Below are 14,644 nucleotides of genomic sequence, written 5' to 3'. Positions count from 1 at the left end.
TGAATCGATCCAAAACCTGGTTTCTGTGGACTGTGGGCTCGGTTGGAACGGTTGATGGAAAGAGAGAGAATGGCACTTCATCATCATCTTCCAAAACCTTTGCACTCCCCATTAACCTTACAAATGTACCATCTTGTCATGGCCCCTGTGTTCATAAGTGTGCTATCTTGTACTTGCTCAGAGAGGCTTGCGGTGGGTGCTATTTTGATTTTTGATGATGCAGCGGAAGCTTTGGGCAGGCAGTGGAGTGCCCACAAGACAGCTATGTTTTGAACATGATTTAAGATGGCGCAGTGTGCAGTGCAGGGTGAAGAAGACCTTGTAGTGCCTGCCTCTCATTAGGCATTCATGCTGCTTTTATTGGACGGCCTCTTCTCCACCCGTTACAAATCCTGCAATTATGGCATTAAAGTGCGAGAGCACCATTAGTTTTTCCCCTTCATCGATGAATCTAAACTGTCATTTGTCCATTAGCTATATATTCAGATTAAGAGAGAATCTCCGAGCAATGCCATGCTCTCCTTGCACAACAAACAAAACCCAGAGTTGCCTGCGCATCGAAGGGGCACATGGGAGTGTGGCTGTTGGCTCCTCGGCGGTCGGCAGGGGCAGAGCGATCGAGGGTGCATGATAGTTTAACTGGCTAGCCTTCTGTTCTACCCAAAAGACAGAAGATTAAAAAAACAAACAAAAAAGAAGTTAAAAATGAATTCTTTTCTGCAACTGCGCATTGACTGATTTGGGTTGTTGGTTCGAGGCATCATGAAAAAGAATTCAGCCTTCGAGCTCTGTTTCAAACATTCAAAATTTTACCTCACCAACTCTAAATTACAAACTTACTTTGCAACATGATTTCAAGCAGCATTCTCAAGATCCATGTTCGGATCAAAGCGCTGAGTTTCAGGAGGAATTGGCAGTCTGGACCTCATGAAAACGAAGCAAGTTCAGTGAATTGTTTTTTTCTGACTCCCAAGAACAGGCACTTGGGCCTTTCCTTCCATCCTCCATGATCACACCTAAAACTAAATCCAAATGCATAGGATGAACTTTGTGGCAGTTAGAATAAGATTTCTTAGCTGGAGTCCAGTGCAGAGGAGACGAGCCAGCACTCAAGCACGGGCTTGTGCTGCATGGCAATAGAATAATTCAACTTCCTTCCACTGCGCAATGACCAGCACAGACCACCACATGAATGAACAACACATGGACGTGATTTGATGATCTTCCCCATCACTGTTCTCCACTTTGGCTGAAAAAGAAAACAGAAGGCCTATTTCCTATTTTGGCTGCTCAAACAGTGCTCTCTCTCTCTCTCTCTCTCTCTCTGGTTCCAGTCAAAGTTTTGGCTGCTCAATGTGACTCAAACAGCTGCTCTCTCTCTTTACTCTGTCTTTTTGTGATGCTTCTGTAGACAAGATTATGAATTTATATTCCTCCTATAGACACTAGTGCTGCTGTACTTGCAGCTTCTGGCTGAATGGACATGGCCAGGGGAAAGTAATGGGACCAGCAATTATTTCACTTTCCATATGTCCCATCTGGCATCTTTGTGGACAACGTGACCTAACCCTAACATGGTTAAGAATCAAACGTGACCAAACAATCAAAAAAGAACTTTAAGTTTCATGTAGGGTTCTGAAAATTTTGATGGGAAGTGTCATTGTGTACAGGATGTTTTGTTTCGAGAAATGCAAAGAAAAGAAAAGCATCCTTTGGCCAGCATATTATCATAAAAGGCATATTTCTCATTCACTTGCAAATAAAATAAAATCAGTCTTCGTCCAACTTTAAGATCTACTCATAACTCAAACAATAAAAGGATATTCTAATATTACTCTAACCCATATCATTGAACCATGCTTAATTTTTGTTGTTGTTAGGCTTCTCTTTTCTAATTGTCATTCTTTTTAGGTATTTTTAATTTTTAAAGACATTGTTCATTCATAAAAACTTTTCTACACTATAAATACTTTTTTAAAAAAATCTTAAAATAAGTAAATGTTGACTATATAGGATTTTAAAAAATATATTTAATTTTCAATTTAGAATAATTTAGAGTCATATAACAATTCTGAACAAAATTAGACATGCCCCTAAACTATTTTAAAATAAAATGTAATGCATATATCAATTTTAGAAGGTCTATATATATATATATATATATATATATATATATATATATATATATATATATATATATATATATATATATATATATATATATATATATGTTTATTTTCTCAATTTAGAAAAGTTTAGAGTGATATAGTAACCTTAAACTAGTCTAAATTTAAAAAATGAAACCATATCTCTATTCTAAAAAATGATAATCTCAGTTAGTCGCATACGCTTCGATCCCAAAGTATAAATCGGAAAGCGCATGCATCCAATGCCCAACATCCTTTGATTGTGATCCCCATTTGACCTGCAAATACGTCGTAGTTGGGGATCGAACCGTGGGTGCCTGGGTAACAACCCGGATGTCCTAGCGCGGCACCATGATCCCGGGAACACCATATCTCTATTCTAGATGATACGCCTTGAAGTATTTATTTCTAAATTTAGAGCAATTTAGATCCATGACCTAGCCTAGTTTAAAATGAAAAATAAGATATATATTGACTGTAAATGATCTAAGCTAGTCATAAAAATGCTTCTTATGAATTTAGAACGGTCTAAATCATATAAGTTTGATCTAAATTAAAAAACAACATAAAAGTCTAAATTATAAGATAAGAATGCTAGAAATTTATATTGTAACAGCTACAAAATTATAACGGTTATAATGCACTCAATTGATTTAAGATTTAAATGAAAAATAATAATACAGAAAAGTATTAAAGAACATTTGAATAATTATACATAACTAAATAAATAATGTAGGATGTTTTTTAATAAAATATCTAAGTGATGCCCTTCTTGACTTTTGCCTCAAAATATATATATCAACTCTAGAAGACACAAGGTACACATTGAAGTATTTAATTTATTTAATTTAGGGTGCTCCAAACTTACTATACTACCAAAAGGTATTTTTTTAATATATATATATATATATATACATAGTTTTTCCATATTTCTTTTAAAAAATACAGCTCATATAATAATTTAATCATTTTAATCATTACTTCAGTCAAAACTAATATTTCTTAAGTAGCTAGATGTTTGCAAGAAAACATGACTTGATGATAAAATAAAGAGGTCTCTTTCACAATTCCTAAAAAAAGGACAGTTCTAATTTTTAGCTCAACATTGCTTAGCTCAAACAGAGCAGATCAGTGGTGATCATACAGTGTCTCATTTGCTCATTTAGGAATGGGGTTGTGCAGGTCTACAAGGGCATTTTATCATTGACAAGTATTGCATAAATGGGTTGAATGACTGTACAAGGATTAAAAGTAAATAAAGAAAGAAATATGGATGAGCAAAACAAACAAGCGTTGCCTTTGCTTAGAAATCCACCAACAAATAAACAAAGAGATAAAAGTGCTAGTTATATTATATTTGTACAGCACATAGCATGGAAATCGAGTTCTTATTTTACAAGTATTTCTTACCTTTACATGTGAATTGATACAGAAGAGATACTCTTAGATACAATAGAACAAGAAAGAATATAAAGAGAAATTTTGAAGCAGAAATTTAAACCTAGGTGCATGGCATGTTGGCATGGTGAATCATCCTCAAGGAGTCGAGAAACTATGAACCACAAAGAAATGCATGAGGGAGCTGAAGAGGAAGATTTATGTGATTGAGGTTCAAGGACTTGTTATTGGATCATTGGTAACATAGTAAACCATGTACATTGGCAATTCCAGAATTTAGGACATATTCACTCAATCTGCTAACAAACCAAATACTAAGACCAACATGTCAAGATCGGAAGGTTGCGCCATTGGAATTGGAGAACTCATATTTGATATTTCCAGGACTAGACAGTATAAGATTGAATTAATATTTGGAACCTTTGCTGCCAGTCAAATGCCTGTCTTCTTTCTTCATCAATTTGGTCAAATAAATATTCTGATTGCATGGTATGACTAACCTGTTTCTGTCTCCACTTTGCACAAATATCTACCAACTGTTTCTGTTACTTAAAATGAGATAGGTTGTGCACTTAACAGCTTCTTGTCTGTGCAAGTGGATCATAGTCATAAGCTTCGCCAGCCTTGACAAATCGCCCTTTTACACGCCTTCTCACCTCCGCCATAGCCTTTCGAGAAGCATACCTGATCTTTTTATCGAACCTGTACAAATACAAGGAAGACAGCCAAATAATTCAATTGAATTGCTCTAAGGAATATATTTATCAAATAAAATTAGAAAGCAGTGCATAATATTCTTATAAGTTATATACACACAGAGGTCTAGTCATTTTGCTACTCTAATAGTTTTCAGTTTCACAATGATCCAACTAATTCAACAACTTCCCAATGGTATCATTCTATTCCTTGCCAAACTTTTCTAATGTTCAAGCTTCAGAAATGAACTTTTCTCTACCCAACCTGACTACAAATAAACAGAAACTAAGTCTCCAATACACAAGGAGAAAAATGTTCCAATGTGTGGTACCTACAATGATATAGAATTTTAAGGCCGTTCAAAAGATGCTAGATGGATCTAGCATTATGGTATCTGATTCATTGAATTCATAATAATCTAATTTATTCTTAGGGCGTGTTTATTTGAATGGAAAGAGAGGTAAGGGGCTAATTTTTAGACCCTTTCCTTGGTTCACTTGGTACCCAAAGTTGTGGAAAGGGTGACCAATTTGGCATCCACACAAAATTGGATGAATGTGGGCAGATGGAGGGATATTGAGTGTGAGCCGACTCGATACGCTTGGGTTTTGGTTAATTTAAATATTTAACACAGGTGGGGATGACAATCTATCTTTCCCCCTCTCATCTTCATCTCCTCTCATCCATGGCACCCATCACCATTAGTGGCATCAGCAAATGACTGTAGAGGTGGCGGCAGATGAAGGGGGAACAACATGAGCTTGCGTTCAGCAGGCAGAAGGATGTTTAATGTCAGCAACTAGCTGCAAAGGTCATGGGAGATGGAGGAGATCACAAGGAATCAAAGGGAGGAAGTCTCAGGAAATGAAGAAAATGGAGATAATATGATCATTTTCCCACCTCTTTTTCTTCGTCCCCTTCCCATCACCAAGTGAATAACTTCTTGATTTCCTTCTCTTTTTTTCTCCTCTCCCTCTCCATTCTCTCCTTTCCTTCCCCTCTCCATGAGGAAACAGAACCTCAGTGGCTACCCATTGTTACAATTGATCTATCTCAAATCTAAAAAGATCAAAATATATTTTTGCATTCCACTACTATTGATTATTGTATTCTTCATTATGTAATTGTACAAGGTTGCTGCTAATTTCTCTTCACAGAGTGATGAGTTCATAGTTCTGAGGTACCTGCAATGCAGATCAACAGAACTCCAAGCAAAATAGTCTTTCAATGCTTTCAGAGGATGCAATAAATATAATCACATTCCATGTTACTTCATCAACAACAAAAAACCATGTTAGGGCCAATTGCATGGTGATTTCAGGTTACTTCATCATTTTCTTTGTTCATTCTGAGGGATCACATTTGACTCAAGGAACTTCTTTGTGTTAGTTCATACCTAATGAATGTGTTGTTTAAATTGCTGTTTTTTCTGTCACATATAACCTAGAAGACCAATAGAGAATTTTTTTAATCTTTAACTCCAAAAGTATCCTCTCTAGTAACTGCCAAGTTGCCACTCTATAAGAACTTAAAGCAAATGGTCAAAGGATTTGGCAAATAAAAAGGGCATTGTAAATAATTAGTGTGCAAATTTATAATCATATTCTTATCCTCAAGTGCACAGAAAAAGTTCATCTATATATTATTGGCCTTTAAATAATTAGCGGTGGTTGAAACAAACAATAAACTGAATAAAAGATAAACTGTGCTGACTTGATGATATATATATATTAATAGTAATTTAGAATAATAAACACGAGAGTTCAGAAGAGATAAGCCATGTTCAGTTAAAGAGGCTGGCCAAACCATGAGCTAAGCAAGTGGATATATAAAAGAAAATGATCTAGACCATTTTTCTGTTACCATAAAACGTAGGTTAGACAGTAGAAGTCTGTACAAATTAAATAAACCACCATAATTTTTTTCTGGTTTAACCAACAAATCTAAGCTCAACTAGAAATTTGAAGGGTCCTACATTCCACAGATTTTAGAGAAATTGAGTATAAGTACAATTTTGATTATGAAGTTCCCACAGGCTAGACTTACTTGCGTGCTTTCTTTTTTTCCTTGTAACGCATGACAGCACTATCCCTGGTAACTATAGGCAGGGAAGAACTTTCAAGACCAGCCACAAAACATTGAGGTTCACCCATAAGAAGCATTGATGATACAACACAGTCTTGATAATCCCCACCGCTGTTATCACCAGTCAAACTAGAAAAGGAAAGGGATATGTTGGAGTGAGCTTTGCGTGGAGGAAAAGACAGACTCGAATCAGCTTTCTTTCCTGGATTTGACATCAAAGCATCAGCAGATACTGCATGGCACGTTGCCAGTGTAATCTTTTCCTCTCCAGGAGATATCTGAAAAAGATGGCGAGAACCATAAATGTCTAGCAAAAAAAGAGACCTTAATAGTGAAGGCATGAGATTAGAAATGTTAGTCAGCAAGCTGACTGAGTTTCACAAAATAAAATTGCTTGATTAAGTATCAAGCCTTTTGGCTTGAGGACTTTTGCATGGACTAGTGGATTGTAGTTTGTCAACAATCCATGCAACCTAATTCTTATAAATTTGTGCATTACTTATGCCATTCCATAAGTTGGCATAAATTGGAAAAAACTGCTTAAACAATTTAGCAAGGAGAAGACGGTTAAAAACTACCATTTAAAATGACTCTTTAAGAAGTTAACAACCTGAGGGGCTTTTAACCAGTAAAAACAATTGGCCACTGTTAGATGTCACAGAACACAAGTGCCACAGTTGGCACTCTTACTGGAGTTGATACGATTTGAGGATAGATCTAAGCGCCTCAGCCAATGATCTCAAGGATGGTGTGCCCCTTAGTGATCTTGCAGAAAAGAAGAGAGAACCTCCAATAGAAAACTTGATCAATGATTCGATAAATGAAGCAATGAGATGGAGGCCTCTTTTACCTTCACCTAAGACTCAGTTACAATAAAGTAGGTTTACTGGAAACACTATTACTAGAAACACTAAACTCAAAACAAGATAATTATATAAGCCACAAAATTTTAAGCATGTACCAATTTATTCACCATTTATCTTAAGAAATTAAGGTTTTAACTTTATTTTTTATTGCATTATTATTCTACGTCAAGAGCTTGAGCCTATCTAGTGAGAAGACTAAAAAACATATCTAGTCTTCAGGCAATAAGTGTAAGTGCGAAGTAGTTGATCAAGGAAATACTTAGGAAAGATTATTCTAAAACTTCAAAGAACTTGTCTGATGCCGTTTGGCAAATCTCATTTTTCATGATAAAATGTCATTTATAGTAGGGAGTCTTTGCCAAAAGATTAAATATCTATGTGAGTTCCCAGAGCTCGCACTGTGTGTGTGTCAAATACATCTTCAATTTGAGATGTTAATTATGTTGCAGGGGAGAGTACAGGCACCAGAATTAGGGGAGAATAATTTGAGAAAAAATCAACAAATGAATACATGCTCAAATATTCCGCAGTAAGATAGTAAACTTTTAATGTTAAAATCATATTAATATTTAATTCAGAAGGAAATAAACATTAGAACGTTGAGCAGTACAAGGACATAACAAAGTATGTTGTACTCTTTAGTTCCTGGCATGTATTTTGTAAACTCAATTCAAATTTTCCTTTAACCTCAACGTGAATATCTTAAATATGTTCGATAGCACTCTCAATTTGATGGAAAGAAATTGAGAAAGAAGTCAGATCAACAGGTTGGTGATGTTGAGAAACATGATCAGAACTGCAGGATTGCGATGGGCTTCTAGGGACAAACAATGAAAAAATTGCAGTGATCAGGATGTAATGGGCTAGGTCCAGGAACTCATTAGGGTGGATGAATAGGTGGGTTGGTGGAGGCCTGACTGTCCTGATGAACCAAAAGGGAGGAGACTTGATCCCTGCTGCATCGAAAAAAGGAGCAGGATAGAGGAGGAGAGATTTGAGCACATGTCCTGGGATGAAAAAAAAGAGGTGCAGCTAGGTTACTGCTGGATTTCCATCTGGGGCAATGAGTGGGAAATTGATAAGAAATAACAAGGGAGTGGAGACATCATACCATTAAGAGAATTATACTATGGTAGAGGAAGACAGCAACTAGGGACACAAGGCACATCTAAGGGTTGGCTTTGATACCACTTAATGTAGAAAGAGAAGGGATTGTGCACCTCAACTGGTGATCTCATGAAACCTGATAATGTAAGGGTTAAATACATGTTCCTCAGCTAGCAGTCTCACAAGTTACATGCATCAATTGGCATTTTTGCAAGTTTGAGAGAAAATATTATTTGAGCATCAAGACAAATGGAAGATGCTGAAGAACAATTTGGCTCAAAGTGGAAGTGGTGGTGCTAAGGTAGCTATTTCAATTTGATGCTAGGTTGATTCCACTCAAAGGTGCAATTGATAGTGATGTTTCCTTCTCTAAGCTTGTGATGTGACTATGAGGAGTTGTTTTGTCAAGTTTAGATCCTAGCTGTGATCTCTGGGGTAAGAGTTAAGTTTAGGGTAGCAATTTTAGGGGTAAGTGTCTTTGGGTTCTAAGACGTTGATCCTTAATCCTCAGGTAAGTGTCTTTAATTAAGTTGAGGTTTAGCTCTTGAGTTGGGTTCTAGGTCAACATTTATTTGATGTGTGATGGCAGATCTTGCCTTGTGATTAATGGGAGCTTGATCCTAGTATCCTACCTTGTGTATTTGTGTCTGAGGTAAGTTTTTTTTCATGATTTTATCTTGACAATTCAATTTGTAGTTAAGAGTTAGCTTTTTTCTCTCACATCTATGCATATATAATTAATAGTATAGCATAAAGTGTCTCGGGGTAACTATTGATGAAGTGGATTTGTTCTTTGAGGTGGGTGTTCCTTCTTGTTCCCATTAACTTACATTGTGCAATGATAAAGCCATCGAGAACAAATAAGTGGACCAGGATTCAAATCCCAATAGGAACGAATTCTGGAGGTCAGCCTCTGAGTGTGCATAAGTTGTATTTCAAATTTACTTGATAGGCGAACTAAGGGGGAGGTTGTCTACCTCCAAGATTAGTCAGGTGAAGCCCGAACACCTGGATTATCAAAAATAAATAAATAAATGATACAAGATTAACTATGATTTTTTTTTAAAAAAAGGATTGTTTTCAAACTTGTCTCTACTCTTGATTACTTGATGCCTTTATGTTGCTTGCTCTTATTTAATCTTGTTAGTTGTTTATCTAGTTTTGTTATTTTCTTGAGATTTGTTGATGATAAAGTGATTAACAAGAGACAAACTAAAATGTATAACTATTTATACTACACTAATATAATGGATAAATTACTTATACTATAAAACTTTTACTTTGCACCCTAAAGGGACCTTGGGTCCTTTCACGCATTATGGAAGTTTCAACCATTTTATATAGATGCATTCCTGATTAGGTGGAATGCTGACTAGGTAAAATGTGAATTGTTGACCCTTTAATGAGGCATTTTTCTTTATTAGATGAATTATGCGTCGTTCACCCTCTATATATATTTATATAATGCATTTTATATTGGATGAATTACTAGTAGTTTACCCTATATATAAAATGCATCCTCATTGGGTGTTGTACAATACGTTTTGAATTGTTGAAAAAAATTCATTTTTACTAATTCCCTCATGCGTGTGTGTGTGTGCACACACACACTGATTTCTAGATACATTAAGTTGGGAAAACTTGTAAGAGTTTAAAAAGAGAAAATAAGAGGAAATGATAAAATCACCTGAGAGTAATTAAAAAGTCAATTATGAGAAGAGCTTAAACAGTTTCAAATTGTGAAAGGTGATATTCATGACAACTTTGAATTTTGTCATTATTTGGATTCTTTAACAAGATATATCATATCATGCACTTCTTTCTACACTAATTTTATATTATATGCTCACATTCTGGAGGTTTTAGGTTCCCGGTTGTTTTTCATGGTACTAGTGGAGTTGTTTTTCAGATCTATTCATCTAGTTAGCTCTGTCATTATTACAATTCACATGCAACAAGTGAATCTTGCTTCACAATGGGACTAGCTTGTGCAGGGCATGATACCATGTATCTATTTATCCAAGTGGACCATTTTATTTTTTGAAAGAAAGTAAAAGAAAAGGTTTTGTGTTTTTACAGCATCAACAAAGATTATATTCTATACCATGTAAGCATGCCAAGGTAGAACCTAACTCGAGCAAGTTAACACAAGAAGGAAAAAGGATTTGTAAATTATGTTCTCACATATTGACAAGGTAACCATTGAGAAAGCTGCAGTTGCAAAAGCTTTTTAAAAAAATGCAGAGCCTGAAGCAAGCCAAGTAGATGTATTAAAAGTCTTGAATGACGAAGAAGTTTGTGTCTCGGTGATTGATGTGATGATGTGAGGAGTCACATAACACATGTATGAACAATTGCTGATAAAATCTGTGATGATGGTATTTTTCTTCTTTTTTTGTAAAACAATGTAACAAATAAGGTGGCCTAGAATAATTGAATAAATTCTATATAAAAAGGATGCACATTCCAGATCTGCTTTAACATGATTATGATTCATCAGTAATTTTCATTTATTTTATTCATTATTCTGGTCATCTGTGCACTTCAGGAGTATGGTAAAAAAACAAATACAGTAAAAGCAATTTTTTTCTGGTCATTCAACAGTCTGATTTTTCTTACCACTACTAGGCAATTAGTAGTTTACTAGTTTATGATTCTGACAAATCTAAAATTCAAAAAGTAGTCAAGAGCATCTTGCATCTAGAAGTGAGTCGCACTGGACTTATGAGGTCAATTGGCCTCATAATTTTTTTAAAATGTAATGTGTAGAAAAAAACAAAAATTAAATAAATAAAATTAAATGGGATCAATGGACACCAATATAATTTATTTTTAAATTAAATTGGTGAATTTATTGTGCCCTTTAAACAATTCTCTAGCTCCACCACTACTTGTATCCTAAAGGAGCAAAATAACTATAGAACAAAAGGAATACTCCTTTCTATTCTATGAAGTCATCTATTCTTCCCTACTAATAAACATTAATGATGGAGTATAAGGTGGAGGAAGAAGCCAATGCATGGTATAAAATCAAAGATTAACAGAGAGACTAAGCGATGTGTAAAGTTAGTGTGCCCCAACGGAAAGACTTAAGAGGAAGGAATAGCTGATCATGTTTCATTATATAATAGAACAGAACACGATGCACAGAAGTTGGCATAATAATTGAATCCCACATGGCAAAATGAAAGCTAACCAGATGAGCTTGTCCAACCGGATCCTTGCAGTCAGAGTTTGCAGCAGAAGCCTCCCTAATATCAAAAAAGCTATCTATCCCACCATCATCATCAAAAAGGTGACTTGCTTGGCTATGAGATGCACTAAAAAGTTCTTCATAGTTTTCAAATGTCAAGCCAACATCATCCACATTGAAATCTGCATAGAAATCATCTTTGTTGAATTCAATCTCTTTAGTCCCTGGACAACCTAGCTGCAAATGAATCAAAGAAAAATTAGCACTTGCCATCAAAATAGGAAGCTAAACACTTAAGTTTACAAGTGATAACGTGACCTGTTCTGCATTAGTAGAAGTGAATGATTTTTTGAAGTATAAATTAATTTCAAAGGAGTTGTAAAGGTTTTTAAGTCAAGAAGCTGATTGTTTAGTTAACAAAGCATACAATATGAAATCAAACTTGAAAGAGGCTCCTAATTTCTTCACTGAATTAGAGAAAATCATCTAACTAGGACAAGTTCTAATTGGAGCTCAAACATCAAAGAGATGAAAATGACAAGGATTATGATAGGTTTTATATTTTTCTTGTCCTTTATTTGTCCATTAGTTTTGAAAATTAGTCCTCTGTGGAAGCGAGGATACACATTTTAGTAGGAAGCAATATATGCTGCGGCATTGAAACAGTCAACTGTTAGTATCAACTTCGAAAGTGAATGTATATTAGTAAGTTAGCAACAGCCTTGGTGACTGAAAAAAATCTAAGAAGTACCTTTTCAATTACTGAATGCGATGAACCAGCTGGATCAGCAGTAGATGGCAATGGACATAATGCAGACCCTGAAGATGATCCAATCCATGGATTTAGCTTATCAATGACCTCTAGGTCTTTAACTTTCTCTGAAAATGAAGTATCTCTGTTAATGTTGCCTCCTGAAGGTTCCCAACAATTACTAACACTGTTCTCATCGATAGTCATCAAGCCTAGTCCCTGCTCACAATCAGACTCAACCCTAGAGGATAAATTCTGTAAAAATGGCCACATTCTTGAAAGTTCTGCAGAAGAAGGGCAGCCTGAGTAACAGTTTATTGTCTGTCTTTTATGCCCTGAAACCATTGCTGACCCACCATGCCCATTCCAATCACAAGTTTGGCAAAGAGAAACACTTTCCTCGATACACCTGATAACAGAAGGTTGTGCATTGCATCTCCCACACACAAGTGTGCGAGAGTGGCGCCGAGACAGTGCATTTGCAGAATGGACATTCCGGTCACAGAACAAACACAAAGAAGCAGCATCAGACCTACAGTAGACTATGGATCTTTGCTCCCCACAATAATCACAAAAATGATTCATGCTTCCACAGTCTCAGCTAAAAAAGCAACCAAATGAGATGGTTTATAGTTCTTGGTAATTCTAACGACACCGTTCTTCTTTAAGAAAAAGTTCCATCATGTCCATACTGATGATGCTCCTGAGTTTTAGCTGGCACATTCATTCTCCCAAGCTAAAAAAAACCAAAGGCGCTTGAAAATTAAAATTGGATGTGTTAGGTACGATAAGCTAAAATTGAATCTACCTCAAATTTGCTGAGAAACATAAGTTTAGCAGTGATAGTTGGAGAATGTGTCAACTTTTTAACTAAGGTTGGATAGTATACTTATGTTGTACATTTATTAATCAGAGTTCATGATTAAAAAAAAACGAGGCAAGATCAAAACCAAGCCCCAAAAATTGCTAAAAAATGGAACGCCATCAATATTTATAGCTTAGTAAAATTTTATCCAACTAATAAATTCCCAAGGATTATACCACTCAAAACACCTTAAGGTTCATTAGGAGCTCCAGTTAACTTATATACAGTGGCATCTATAAATAGCGCTATCTGATCTTGTAAAACAACAGTAGTCGAACACTCAATAGAACAAAAGGTAATGGGGCAATAGCTGGACAGCAATATAAATCAGTTCAACAGCAAGCACGTTTTAAATAGTTCACTACTTCACTTTGTGGAATCCAGAACCGTGCAACTATTTTGGGAAGCTGAAGAATCTGAATAGATAGTACTTTAATCAAACTCTGAATCCGTCAAAAAAAAAAACGAATCCAAACAAATATATCCAAAAGTAATTCAGATATCAAGCAAACTAAAAAAATGCTCAAAGATGGATTTGTTAATATCCATTCGTTGGTCTCGCATCCCAATTCCGTTATTTACGTTAATTAAGAGAGCAAAAAATAAACATGAATAAAGAAACACGCAGCTCGTGAAATGTAATCATGATCTTCGACTCATCGAATTGATAAAATAAATAAATAAAGCTTGTACAAAGACAGCTACAGAATCCAACCCAGTGTGACAAAATCATAAAAAGAATCAAAGGCAGCTACAACTTTTGCGGGATCTCATCGGGGGAAAATATCTTGATTTTTGTTTACCTCTTCCATGGCATGGACGAGGATCAGTGACGGGATGAAAACCCTAGCGGAAGAAGAAGGATGCGATATCGAATCCGCTCACGAGGAGAAATTCAGACAGAGCAATCGGAAAGAAGCGAGGAGAGGGGAGCGCAAACCGCAATAGCAAATCGAAGGGACCAAAAACAAAGATGAAGTAAAAAGAAGATGAGATGAGGCAACGCGGGGCCCACACTCCGCAGTCTCCCGTGGCCTAAAACGCTTTTTGTGATCCGCCTATACTCGACTCACTTCCGTAACCGAACCGCATGAAACGGGTCCCGTGCATCTCCATCCAGTGGCAACGTAGATATCAATGTGGGTACCTGGAGTCGTGGATAATTTACTGCGTCTTCGCGAAAAGGTTCCTAAAAGTGTCATCATGTCACTCGGTGTCGCCGACTCGCCCCCAAACTTCCAAGCTTGCGCTCTTATTGGTCCACATGTGGTCCAGGAACTCGACCAGCCAATCAGATAGGGACATCTGGCATTCCGTCGGGTCAACCAATCACCGATTGCCACGCGCTCTCTGCGACTGGGAGCTTTGAGATGGACGCGAACCTGCTCGGGTTCATCCAACGGACAGCGTTGTGGCTTTCACCAAGTCAACCCAACGTCAATCGCCACTCACCAGGGAGGCAAAATCACGCAGCAATAATTACTGCCCGTCCGATGAGATTAGTGGATAAATTTGGCATTCACTAGATGGACTTAA

At 36.3% G+C, this 14,644-nt stretch overlaps 1 protein-coding gene across 2 annotated transcripts; it reads right to left on the bottom strand.

Moving 5' to 3' along the window:
• Positions 1 to 3,535: 3,535 nt before the first annotated feature.
• Positions 3,536 to 14,044, bottom strand: LOC141816837 (zinc finger protein CONSTANS-LIKE 9-like). Of its 2 annotated transcripts, none has more exons than XM_074704565.1 (5): positions 13,912 to 14,044; positions 12,244 to 12,979; positions 11,496 to 11,729; positions 6,288 to 6,604; positions 3,536 to 4,247 (listed from the first exon to the last, which is right to left on the bottom strand). In XM_074704565.1, the coding sequence occupies exons 2-5, from the start codon at positions 12,826 to 12,828 to the stop codon at positions 4,118 to 4,120; spliced, it is 1,266 nt and encodes a 421-aa protein (XP_074560666.1). In that variant the 5' UTR covers positions 12,829 to 12,979; positions 13,912 to 14,044; the 3' UTR covers positions 3,536 to 4,117. The 2 variants fall into 2 exon arrangements, with proteins under 2 accessions (XP_074560666.1, XP_074560667.1); XM_074704566.1 differs by having other exon boundaries at positions 12,244 to 12,998; positions 13,912 to 14,037.
• Positions 14,045 to 14,644: the final 600 nt, after the last annotated feature.

The sequence above is a fragment of the Curcuma longa genome, unplaced genomic scaffold, assembly GCF_044706935.1.
Source record: "Curcuma longa cultivar G26 ecotype Majalengka, Jawa Barat unplaced genomic scaffold, ITB_CL_G26_1.1 contig_18397, whole genome shotgun sequence".
NCBI classification, from domain to species: domain Eukaryota; kingdom Viridiplantae; phylum Streptophyta; class Magnoliopsida; order Zingiberales; family Zingiberaceae; genus Curcuma; species Curcuma longa.
Note: the sequence above shows the minus strand (reverse complement) of the source record. Positions and strands in the feature narration are given on the sequence as shown.